Source organism: Micropterus dolomieu, linkage group LG11, assembly GCF_021292245.1.
Source record: "Micropterus dolomieu isolate WLL.071019.BEF.003 ecotype Adirondacks linkage group LG11, ASM2129224v1, whole genome shotgun sequence".
Classification (NCBI taxonomy): Eukaryota; Metazoa; Chordata; class Actinopteri; order Centrarchiformes; family Centrarchidae; genus Micropterus; species Micropterus dolomieu.
This window is the reverse complement of record NC_060160.1, coordinates 9,080,531-9,092,183: the sequence shown is the minus strand read 5'-3', so window position 1 is coordinate 9,092,183 and position 11,653 is coordinate 9,080,531. Positions and strand designations below refer to the sequence as shown.

General features: G+C 40.1%; 1 protein-coding gene across 1 annotated transcript in view; it reads right to left on the bottom strand.

Moving 5' to 3' along the window:
• LOC123979380 (codanin-1-like) overlaps window positions 1–11,653 on the bottom strand; it is a 119,769-nt gene that overhangs the window by 14,384 nt on the left and 93,732 nt on the right. Inside the window, exons 5-10 of the mRNA XM_046063287.1 lie at window positions 10,375–10,557; window positions 2,532–2,594; window positions 988–1,137; window positions 806–889; window positions 340–421; window positions 240–276 (exon numbers count right to left, since the gene is read on the bottom strand). Of these exons, the coding sequence (XP_045919243.1) occupies window positions 240–276; window positions 340–421; window positions 806–889; window positions 988–1,137; window positions 2,532–2,594; window positions 10,375–10,518 (560 nt within the window). The 5' untranslated portion in view covers window positions 10,519–10,557. The remainder of the gene's footprint in view (window positions 1–239; window positions 277–339; window positions 422–805; window positions 890–987; window positions 1,138–2,531; window positions 2,595–10,374; window positions 10,558–11,653) is intronic.

Here is an 11,653-nt window from a genome sequence, read left to right as displayed (position 1 = left end):
CTCCTGCTAACAGCAATTAGCTTAGCTGATCTTTGTGACTGGCTTCCATTACAACACACATTTAAATGTATTAAATTGTAGATTAATATGTTATATTGACTTCAATATAAATGTTAACAGCAGTGGCACAGACAGACACCTGCAATTCTGTTTGTAGATGCTGAAAATTATCAAAAGAAAGAGTGCAGTATTTTGGCATAAAACAACCAGCCTAAAAATATATAAAATGAAGGTATTACCTTTCGCTTCTTCTACACTTCACTGCTTCTGTTGGCACTGCTGGCACAGTACAATTTATAGTGCAGTTTTTCAACACCAAACACCTAAAGCAGTATTAACCTTGTAGTTTGTCCTGCAGCAGCACCATCTGTTCTGTCTGCTTCAGGTTGGCCATTTTCAGCTGCTGGTTCTCTTGCTCCATCTGCAAGAAAGCACATATACGTCTTAAACCACAACTTTTAGCAGCCATATACAACTGTTACACTGAAAGGAATTAAATAGTGTAGTTTTGGAGTAGTTTGTTTTAACTCAACAGTAAACCTGATATTGTGATATGAATTTTCAAGTAAGTGCTATGCTTCTTAAAACTGCTTAATTAGAGTGTTTCATTGGGTCGTCATTTATAAATGAGCATTTTCAAATCCTATGTTTGCAGATAGAACAAAGGCATATAAACAGCTGTAGATATTACACTTTCAGTCATAAGCATCTCTTGTTGCCACAGATAATGTCTCTCTGCAGGGTGAGGGCTTTCCCAGAGGCTCTAACTTAAGTCAGGGGTGTATCTATACATGTGTGAGCTTACCTGTCTAAGCTTAAAGGTGACCCAGTCTTTAATCTTGGCGGCTTTCTCCTCAATAATTTTTGCCTCCTGGGCTCTGACTAAGATCTTTAGTCAGAGAAAACAAAGTTGGTGGATTATTTCAACTTACATTTTATGAACATAAATGGACATTTCTGTTCTTTATCTGACAGCTCCATTCATACCTGTTTTTCCAGCTGCATCTCTAACCTCTTTATCGCGTCATCTTTTTCTTGAACCTGACTGGTTAGGTCTTGATACTTTCTGTACAACGAGCTCTCTGATTCGCTGGTTTGTATGTTTGCAGACTTCAGCTTTTCTTCCATGACATGGATCTGAAATGCATAATTAGAGGAGTGAACACACAAACACAGCAAAAAGAAAGCTCAAATTTGATGCTTTCATTTAGTTTTGAGAGGCACAAAAAAAGGGGCACTTTTTGCAAACTCTGATGAGAAAAAGCTGCCTAATCCCATAGGTATTTCTTGTTTTTAAAGAAAGAGCACCATTTAATTACCACCTACAGAAAACACCTGGAACAGCCAGTAATGACAGCAAATCGGAGATTGAACACAAGAGTAAGAGAGACAGAGTGGTGTGTCATCTGTGCTGTATGAGTGTACTACTTAGTGGTTAGCAGTCCAACAAAATCCAACTGACTGTATGACTGTATGGATACCAATTTTAGGATTTTTTCTTACATCCACAATGTTGAGCATGAAAGTTCATTCTTGATCTTATAATCGGTAGTTTGACAAACAAAAAAAATCTTGATTCAAGGCCCACTTACAAGCTTTTTCCAAAGCTTTCAATCACAAATCAGTCTTTCTTATGCACAAATGCACAGGAAACAGTAGAAAGCATTACTTTTTTTTCTTTTACTGGAAGATATTTTTTTCTAATTTGTTTGCTACTTGCCTTGGGCTGTAATCAATGCCTCTTTCACTCAGCATTTTCAATATGCTGTTGTATACTAGCACTGTCTCACACTGCCAGTCTCCCTATTTCCTCCTCCCCGCGAATCAGGAAAATCTATCTCACCTTGCTGTATTGCAAGTTTTGCATCTTGCACAGTACAAAGAACACATTATTCCCATAGCCAGGAACATTATTTATTGTTTTTTACAGCCTATTTACACATAGTATTTATAAGTTTCCATCACTGCCCATCGAAGCTGGAGCCGTTAAATAATCACAACTACTGCAGAGTCATTTGACCCAACAATACATGCAGATTGTACCATTTCCCACTGAAGACAAAAGCTAGATGTGAGTGGGTGTGGAATATTACATTACATTACCTACATTTAGCAAATACGTCCAAAGCGACTTACAAAAACTACATTTAAACTCAAAAAGGAACAAGAGAAAAAAATATATCATGAGAAATTGGATCCCAAAAGCATGTTCAGAGAGCTTTGGTGCAAGTGCTTACTTAGGGCTTTCAAAGTTTAACCAGGAAGATAGTCTGTAATAACAAACATTTTGGAAATAATTTTATAGCTCAACTTCATATTCTTTCTTCAAAAAAGGTTTAGCTAACCTGGGGGTTTGTTTACAACCTGTGTGACCACATGATTGCGCATGTTGCTTGCCATGTTGGACTCAGTGAGTACAATGCTATGATGGCCAAAATTACAAGAAAATAAGATCCAAGTTGTTAATAAAGAGGAATTATCCTTTAATTTTTCACAAACAGTGGTCTAAAGGATGAGAGCTGCCCCTGTACCTGTTTCTCAGCACTCTCAGCCCGCTGGTCAGCCTCCATCACCCTCTGCTCCAGCTCCTGCATCTGGAATAGAGACAAAAGAGATTCCTCAAGAGTTAAATTTCATTTAAAGAAAACCAACCGTGTTAGGAAAGAATTCTTAGTGAAGAGAATCTTGCTTAACAAAGAACAAGAAAGGCGTGTGGATATTTACATAGGAGGTGCATAGACATTCTGCAGAAGCAGCAGAAAGGTCATCAGAGGAGGGTGAAAATCTTTCACAAGAATGCTACTATGCATGTGTGCACAAACTTGCGTCACCTTTTGTGCAAGCATGCATACTCATGCTCTCAAGGGCAAACACCATCCATCCTGCAAGTAAGCACACATCTGCAAAGTTTAACCCAGGACTCCATTTCTTCTGAGTTCAGTGACCCAGGTGAAAGGAGAACACACACACACACACACACACACTAATGGATTCACTCTGCTTGAGAGATGCATTTGAATTCCTCCCTCCATCTTTGTTTCCCTTCCCTTTGTTTCGTTCTTTCTCCCTTCTCGTCACCTCCACAAAAGGCCCCCCCGAGTTCCCAGAATCCACCACTCACAACATTTAAACACTTCCTCGCAGCCAAATTCACACTCGCTAGAGCCAGAGCGCATGTTGATGGTTAGTGGTTGGATGACTCTTCACCTCGAGGTCAAAAGCCTTCAGCGTGAGTCAAAGGATTTAACGAAGTTGAGCCAAGGAGCAAACAGCGCCTTGTCCTCCGTTCAAAAAACAAAAATAGGAGAGGCAAACAAGCACTTTAAGTAAACATAAAGTACCTCAGAAGTCAAAACGTATAACAGATGTGAGAAGTGGTCATCAGAAGACAGCCTGAAAGCCGCCACATCCAGTTTGAGTCATGGGATGTGAAGTGTGAGCTAGCATGGCGAGTGTGAAGCTGACAAAGAGGCCAAGTGGAGGTGTATGTTTGTGTATATGAAGGAGAAGGAATGAAGCCAAAGGTCATACATTAACTTCATTGAGGTAAGAGAACTAAGCAAGAGGCAAAGCACAAGTCTTTCAGGTCACTCAAATTCAAATTTTGTTTGAGAGAACGTTTAGATCAGGACTGGGAAGCTTCTCACAGAGAACAGCTTAAGCATCACAACTGGGGTTTAAGTGGCTTCCTTAGGGAAATTTTTGGCAGTTGAGTAGAAGGATGAGACCATGACCATGTTCCCACAGAGCCTCTTAGATGAACTCGAGAACTCCTTCATCAACACCACCTGCCATGTTGATTTTTAATGGATGTCGCTGAACATTATTTACTGTATGAAATGTTTTTGCATACAAAATAATACATTCCTTCAAAAAACTGATACAACTACAATTGAACTGTACATGGTTGTCTGGGTCACGTTTGCATTTCTACTAGTGGCAGAAGCTCTTTCAACCATTTATTTGCTATTATTATTAGTTATTTCACCGGAAAATTAAGTGCTTTAGCTATCTTAACTGTTTATCCACTACATTTAGCTAACCTTTTTATCCATTACTTTGACTGTGACTTCCTACACAGTCTGAGCAGTCAAATTGGTGATCTGAAGGTAACAAACTGGCTTCTTAAGGCTATCAGGTACAGATGCAGACTGTGTAAGCTAGGGCTGTCAGTTTATATCTTGGTTTAGATACTGCAGAGTGCAACTGTTGAGGCCTGAATCGCTGAGCAGGCATGACCCAACTATGCCTGCAATACAGCATCTGTCAGGCCACAGTGCAACACAGTAGCTTCTGCTGCTGAGAAGGCTGAAAATGGATGAGGTGGAAGTCATGTTTCATAAAGCTTTGTATTAGTAGTTTGAGTTGCATTTATCATCTGATTTAAGGATAAGTCTCTGAATTTTCCTTACTGTCAACAAATCCCATTAAACAACTAAAGCCAACAATTAATTGATTTTTCTAGGATCACTGGATAACATCCACCATTACTAGAACATTGATACTGTAGTTAATTTGGAGTCAATCCCACAAACAATACGTCTCCTCCTGCTGCTGCAAATACTCAATAGAGCACCAAATCCGTGATGAAAAATTGTCCCCAATAAATGCACAATTCCTCTTGTTTGAGTAACTTTTGCTAAAAACTACAGTGTCAAAGCTGTTTTAGGAAATGATTTACCCATTTTTTTAAATTAAAGCACATATTTGTTATTTACCCCGCGACCCTGTACGCAGGATAATCGGTTGACGATGGATGGATGGGATTTGTGACTTAAATCTTCAGAAGGAAGAAATGGGCTTGAGGTTAAGAGTCATTCTCAAAAGTAGTGAGAGAAACTAATGCGTTGTTGGTTTTTGTCTTTTCATGAAATTAGTTGACAATAACAAAAACATTTAATATCACCAATCTTACCCTGTGCCTCTTAGCTGAAAATGTAACTGAAAATAACAGAGCGATGGGTAATCTTCCATCCATCCATCGTCAACCGCTTATCCTGCGTACAGGGTCGCAGGGGGCAGGAGCCAATCCCAGCTGACTTCGGGTAAAGGGCAGGGTACACCCTGGACAGATCGCCAGTCCATCGCAGGGCCACACATAGACAAACAACCATGCACACCTAAGGACAATTTAGACCCGGAGAGAACCCCCGCCGACTTGGGGAGAACATGCAAATTCCACACAGAAAGGCCTGGACGACCGGGGTTCGAACCCACGACCTTCTTGCTGTAAAGCAACAGTACTAACCACTGCACCACCAATTTTGTTTTTGTATTGAGTTTTGCAGAATTAGCTTGTGGGGAAGCAAAGTGTCGGCACCCTCTGTCTTGTAGTATGGATTCCAGAGGGACAGATAATATCCAGGGAGGTGGAGATAAGATGAGGGCTGGCTACAGACACCAGATCATCTGCTCCCCAGATAGCTAATAGATCTTTCACAGCTAAATAAGTGTTTACCGTTACTGCCAGACACTAACAGACAAGAGATCTGATCCTATAGATTGGATTATCCTGGTTATTCAGTCATAATTTTCCTTCAATTTCACCCCCTCAATTTTTTTAAACAGTTCATGCGATCAGGATCTGAAAATCTGTCGGTTAAGCTGGTCTTTGTTTACTTGTAAGCATTGGCAACACAGGTCACACATACAGTAGAAAAGGCAGAAAAAAAGTCATCCGATATTGGTTTCTCTGTGAAGTATCAGTTCACTGAGTGCTTTGCCTGTCCCTTAAATTTAATCATTAACCCTTGTGCACAGCTGATGGTTAGTAATGACTTTAGCTCAATGATTTAATGTTAAAACCCCTGTACAAAAGAGGGGAGGGAGAGTAGACAGGAAAGGGAAATAAGGCACTGGTAGAGAAAGAGTAAAATAAAAGCATGTGGGACATCAGCACGTAATTTCAAATAATTTTCTCTAAGAATTACATTAAATAGATATTGACATGGAGACAAAACAGAGGGTATTTTAATGAGTGAGAGAGCTGATAAAGTGCTCATACAAACACAAGTAAAATACAAGACAAAAGCATAAAACCTCGCAAACTCTTAACCAACAACCCTCAGAGGGTTAAAGCTAACAAACCTAAAAATGAAAAACAATCTTAAGGCAGTTGAACTATTAAAAAAAATATGAGATGATCCAAAAAAAAAAAAGCCCCTCATGAAAATAAATGTTTATACACACGATTGTGAACCCAGTGACCTTTCGGGAGTCATCCTCGCCGACTGATACCAATGGTCTGAGTCAAACAACAGTATTTTGCTCCTTGAGCCACATGAGGCTTATAGAAGAGATTAATGTAATTTGTTCAGTATTAGATTATCCAAGTAATGAAAGAAAACCTTGAAGGGGGAATACCGCTCAATTGAAAAATTCTTCTGAGTGAGGTATTTCTATATTCTGGGACGAAAATAAGTACATTTGAAACTCTAAACCAATTTCTGGATGAATTTCCTCAACGCTGTTTCCCAAAAGCCTCAATGAGGATTTCGATAAAGTCGTTCTCCTCTTCTCTTAAAGGTCATTCCCTGTAGAAGACATGTTCAGACTGTAATGCTTTTTTGGGCCAAATTATGTATTGTCACTACGGCATAAGAAAATATATATATATATATATATATATATATATATACACACATACATACACACACACACACACACACACATATATATCTCTATCTCTATCTCTGCTTCCCGCTCTCTTCCAGTCATTTCTGTATGGGGAAATTTCTGTTTTTATAAGCCACCAGCTGACAGCTGTCGATTGCACTTTCCTTATCCACAATAAAAACTCAAAAAACTCTTAAATGGAGTACTCATCCTGTTACACTCCTCACAAGGCAAATGGGGCATCTCCTTCTCTCTCTTCTCCCCTCACTCACAGTCAGGCTCTGCGGATAAATGCCATGTCACAGGCAACCACGTCAACTTTTTTCTTCATGTTTTTCCATACCAAAGTGGGTCAATGCGCAAAACACTCCTAACTTGGCAAGAGAGGGGATGAAGAGCGTGAAGCAGACTTTCCAAACAGCAATAACATGACGGAATGGTAGTCACTCAACACCCCCACACCCCCCAAAAAACTCAGAAAAACACACTCAGCAGTACGGGCCTTAAACATCGCTCTCGTGTATTTGTATCAGAATGCATATGCATGCATGTTTATAAGAGAAAGACAAATGTGGAAGATTGATTAGCCTATTAAAAAAGAAAGAAGTGGAACTCCTTTTCTTTGCTTAATGGCCAAAAAGGACATTTAACAATAAATACTGTGCTGGGTATTAACTTGAATGTTTTTACGAGAGAGGGGTGAAGGACAGTAATTAGTCCATTTTCAGAAAGCTTGAACTCACTTCCATTCTTATCTTAATGGCTGAAATGACATGGGGCTAAGCGTAAGTGTGTATGTGTGAGTGTGGGTACCACTTCTATTAAGATGAGGAAAGCTGCAACTAATGGCTTTATTAGAAAGGGATAAAGCTGGCATTAGTCTACATTTTTCTTACGGTCAAAAAATCCAGCCCGTCCTCGCCAGAAAAACAGCCGTAAAGGTTAATTATTATATCTTATATTTACGTTTTTTGTTAAGCCATAACCTCTAGTGATGGAAGAAGTCAGGTTGGTTTGTATAAAGAGCATCTGTGTAAGGAGGTGGTGGAGTCGATGGATTTGTCAAACTAAAGGACTTTCACTTAGGAGACTGAGGTTTGAGTCTCGTGTAAAAAGAAATCATTGCTGACATTTTTTAAATAACATTTTGTATATGACTTATGTAATGTACTTATTTTAACCCAAACCACGAGCGTTTCATAAACCTAACCATGAAGTTTTGTTGCCTAAATCCAACCAAACTACCACCGTTTCACAACATTTACGATGTTTTAAATGCCATGTGACTTAGGTCACATGACTTACTTATTTCACTAATAGTCCGGTACCCCTTCACTGGACTGGTACTTGCCAACACTTGTACATGTCGTTTTGGGGAACAATCATATGTTGTTTACTTGTACAGACATATATATCATTTTGGGACACTTGACAATTAACCTATTTATTTGTTTAGGTATAAGGACATCCATCCATCCATCGTCAACCGCTTATCCCGCGTACAGGGTCGCAGGGGGCTAGAGCCAATCCTAGCTTACATTGGGCGAAAGGCGAGGTACACCCTGGACAGGTCGCCAGTGGTATAAGGACATGTTGAAAAAAATCCCACGAAAAGACCAAAACCAACAATACGTTCACAATCCCTCCACCTTTTAGTACATGCTGACTTCCATACCCTCTCTGTGGCACTTAGCCCCAAGCACACTTTGTCCTACTGAAGACATAAATCTTCAAAAACAGCTCACAAATGTGTACTTTCATTTAAAAAAGGCTGAGTAAGCTGGACACTGTAGCTTTCAGTAAATGTTACTAAAGCAGGAGAAAGCAGTTGTTGAAGGACAATTTTCAGCTGCAGATTATTACACATTAGGTGCTCTAGTATTATTTAGCGTATGTAGGATTCATCTGTTCATTAGCCTGCTAACTTGGGAAAAATCCCTTTGGTTTTGGATCCTCCTCCAAAAATATTGTTGTGGAAGAAGCCTTTATTAATGACTTTACTTATTAATGACTCTAAGTTATAAATGTTTGTGTGTGTGTTGCATTGGATCTCACAGTCAAGCTGGAGGTCTGACAGAACCTGCCAGAGGACACAGCAGGGAGTCGTCCTGCCCTTATCAGACACGGGGTTATGTTTGGATTGTAAACATCCCGCGGACTGACTGAACCACACTACTACTCCAGAATTAGAAATGATACAGAAAGCATACAACTGTGACACTCAAAACAAAAGCAGTTCCAAGCTATACGAGTCTATAAAGAACAGCCACTTGTGAAGTTACAGAAGAAAACTGAACTGAAAACTGCAGAAAAGTCAAGACAGGAGAACAGTTTTTCTGCTAATACACTCATTCCTCCTTCCCCTAATCCAAACACTTCCACTCTTTTACCAACAAATCTTCAGAGTAGAGCTGAACCTCCTGATGACAGCTGATTACTTTCCAAAGTGTCTGGTAGTCAGGCTTTACAACAGCCACGAATTTACAAGCATTTGGCCGGCGGCTGGTGGTTATTTCCCCAACTTGAGGGGAAGCAGCAGGAACGATGATTTAAATGTTAAATATTCATCTTGGATGAAACTGCAGCCAACCCCTAATGACACAGAATGAGTGGACCAAATGTTTACCAAATAAGCTGAGTAATCTCATCTGTCTTTATGCACACACATAAACATACAGTCACCCACACCTGTATTTCTAACTGATTCACTTGCTTTATGCGCAAAACACCGCCAGAAGAGGAAGATGATGAGAAACTGACTTCTTCACAGTATTTGGTCAGAATATCTTGTGGCATGGTTTCTTTTGCAGATGAAAGTGGCCGACAGTTTACAACTGCCGAATAAGAGTCATGTCAAAACCATCAGTTCAAACATGTGACACGTGCTGTAGTTTAAGCTGAACAAAGCAAGCAAAATCTTACTGAAAATCCAGTTCTCTTTTCCTTCTGTCCTTACATAAATGTTTCTGAACTTCCTACGCCATTCCTTTAAGTGTTTTACGATAAACCTGCCACTTTCACTTACACACCAACAGTATTGGGAGTTTGCTACAGCTGTGGGGTGCCCTCATGGTTTAGGGATGAGAAAATGACTATGAATAGCAAATCCCCATGTCCACTATTGCTTTATAATAAAAGGCGTGAAATGCAAAACAAAAAGCAATCAACTTTGTAAACTAGAAGTCAGCGTCACGAGATATAAATTGATAGTTTTAGACAACAATATATTAAACTTAACTGCCAATCTGTTTTATTTTTTATACATAGAGAAGTTTCAGAGTTGGTAGTATGAAGGAAAATATCAGACTGGACATGCCGAACATAACATAACTGACACAATTGATGATACATTATTTTATATTGTTTTTATTTTAATTTAACAGTATGTTGATCAATTTTCAGGTCAGCTATACTGCATATACATATTCCATGTTGACTCTTTTATACTGTATTTTAGCTAGCTTATGTTAGTTTTGTCAGATAAGCTAGCTCATTTAGCATACTTTACTACACAACACTGACACCTGGCAGTTTCTGGGTCTAAATATAGATTAGCAACTTGTTTCTATGTAAGAACTAGTATCTGTGGTGCGTCCTGTTTTAATTTATTATTGTGTTCATCTCCACTTAATAAACACTTACATTATAACTATGTTTGAACATATGAAAAGTTGGTGCAACTGGCTCCAGAAGACTGAAATCCTTATTAGAAAAACTCTGCTTGCTATAGTTCCCATGCATGATGACGTTCGCTATTACCTTCTCTGCCAGCAGCTCTCGGATTTTCCCAGCCTGGATCCGGAACCTCAGCAGCTGCATCTCCAGAGCGATGCAGCGTTTCTGCCAATCCACGCTGGCCACTCTGACGGCTCCCGACCCACCGCTCTCCAGCACGTCGGCCATGGCGAGGATTCAGAGCTCTGCCTCTGGACTCAGACTCCACTGAAAAATGAAAAACACAAGTCTACTCAGCACTTCATGCTTACATACGGTATATGGTTTGTCTGATTTGAGATTGCTGTCAAGAGTATACTGTATTAGCTGTTGTGAAGATAATAACTTTGTCCTGAGTGACACATTTAACTTGAATCTAAAGTCTTTTTAGTGTTCACAGTAATAAGGAAGCAAATAACATGAATCAGCCCAAACAGGATCCACAAATATGGTATTTCCTCGAGTAGTCCAGCTTCTGTTTTCATTTATAGCACAAGAAAATAAAAATCTGACTTAACCCCTACAAATGCTCTCCGCTGACCACACTTCCCATGATTCACTGAGGAAATGTGAGTAACTCAAACACTAACGATGAGTCCACACTGACATGAGGTTAATGAAAGCTTCCTCTCACTTTCTGTGTTGCTCTGTGACTATAACTACAAAGAAACATTCATACGTAAACATGTCCTGTACAAAGAAATAGACAGCTTGGAGAGATATTACCACAGCCGGAACTTTTCTTTCCTTTTCGTCCCCAGTCTCTCCACATGCCCACACACACACACACACTGAACAAAACCTCAGCAGGGAGGCTGTGTGTCGGTGGGGGAGTTGGGTTCATGCGTGCCGGCTCCCAGGCCTGCCAGCTACAAAGCAGGTCAGCGCTCTGCTTTTTAGCCAAATTACCTACTAACCCAATCCCCTGGTCTCTCCCACCTCCCCGCCCACAACTCCCTAGCCATGCAATCCCTTCTTAATTACAAGGCAAGACTGAAACGGGATCCCGCGCAGCACAATAGTGTCTTTCTGCATGACAGTCCCATCACAGCTAGAGAGGGGGGCCGTCAGCTCGCCTCGGCAAAGAAAGGAGGAAAGAATGTATGAGAATGAATGGGCCGACTGCTGAATGTGGGAAACTGGGGCGCTGAGGTTATTTTTACCTGGGGACGATTGACTAGTGGCTATTTTTTTCTGGGAGGATACTCATTTACAAAAGGTTAATACCCTACTGTGTGAACTCAATAAAAGTCTGATTATCTTGAGATAAAAGTAACAATAAGAATCAGCTTTGGGCTTTGAACTCACAGGAGCCCAGCAATGA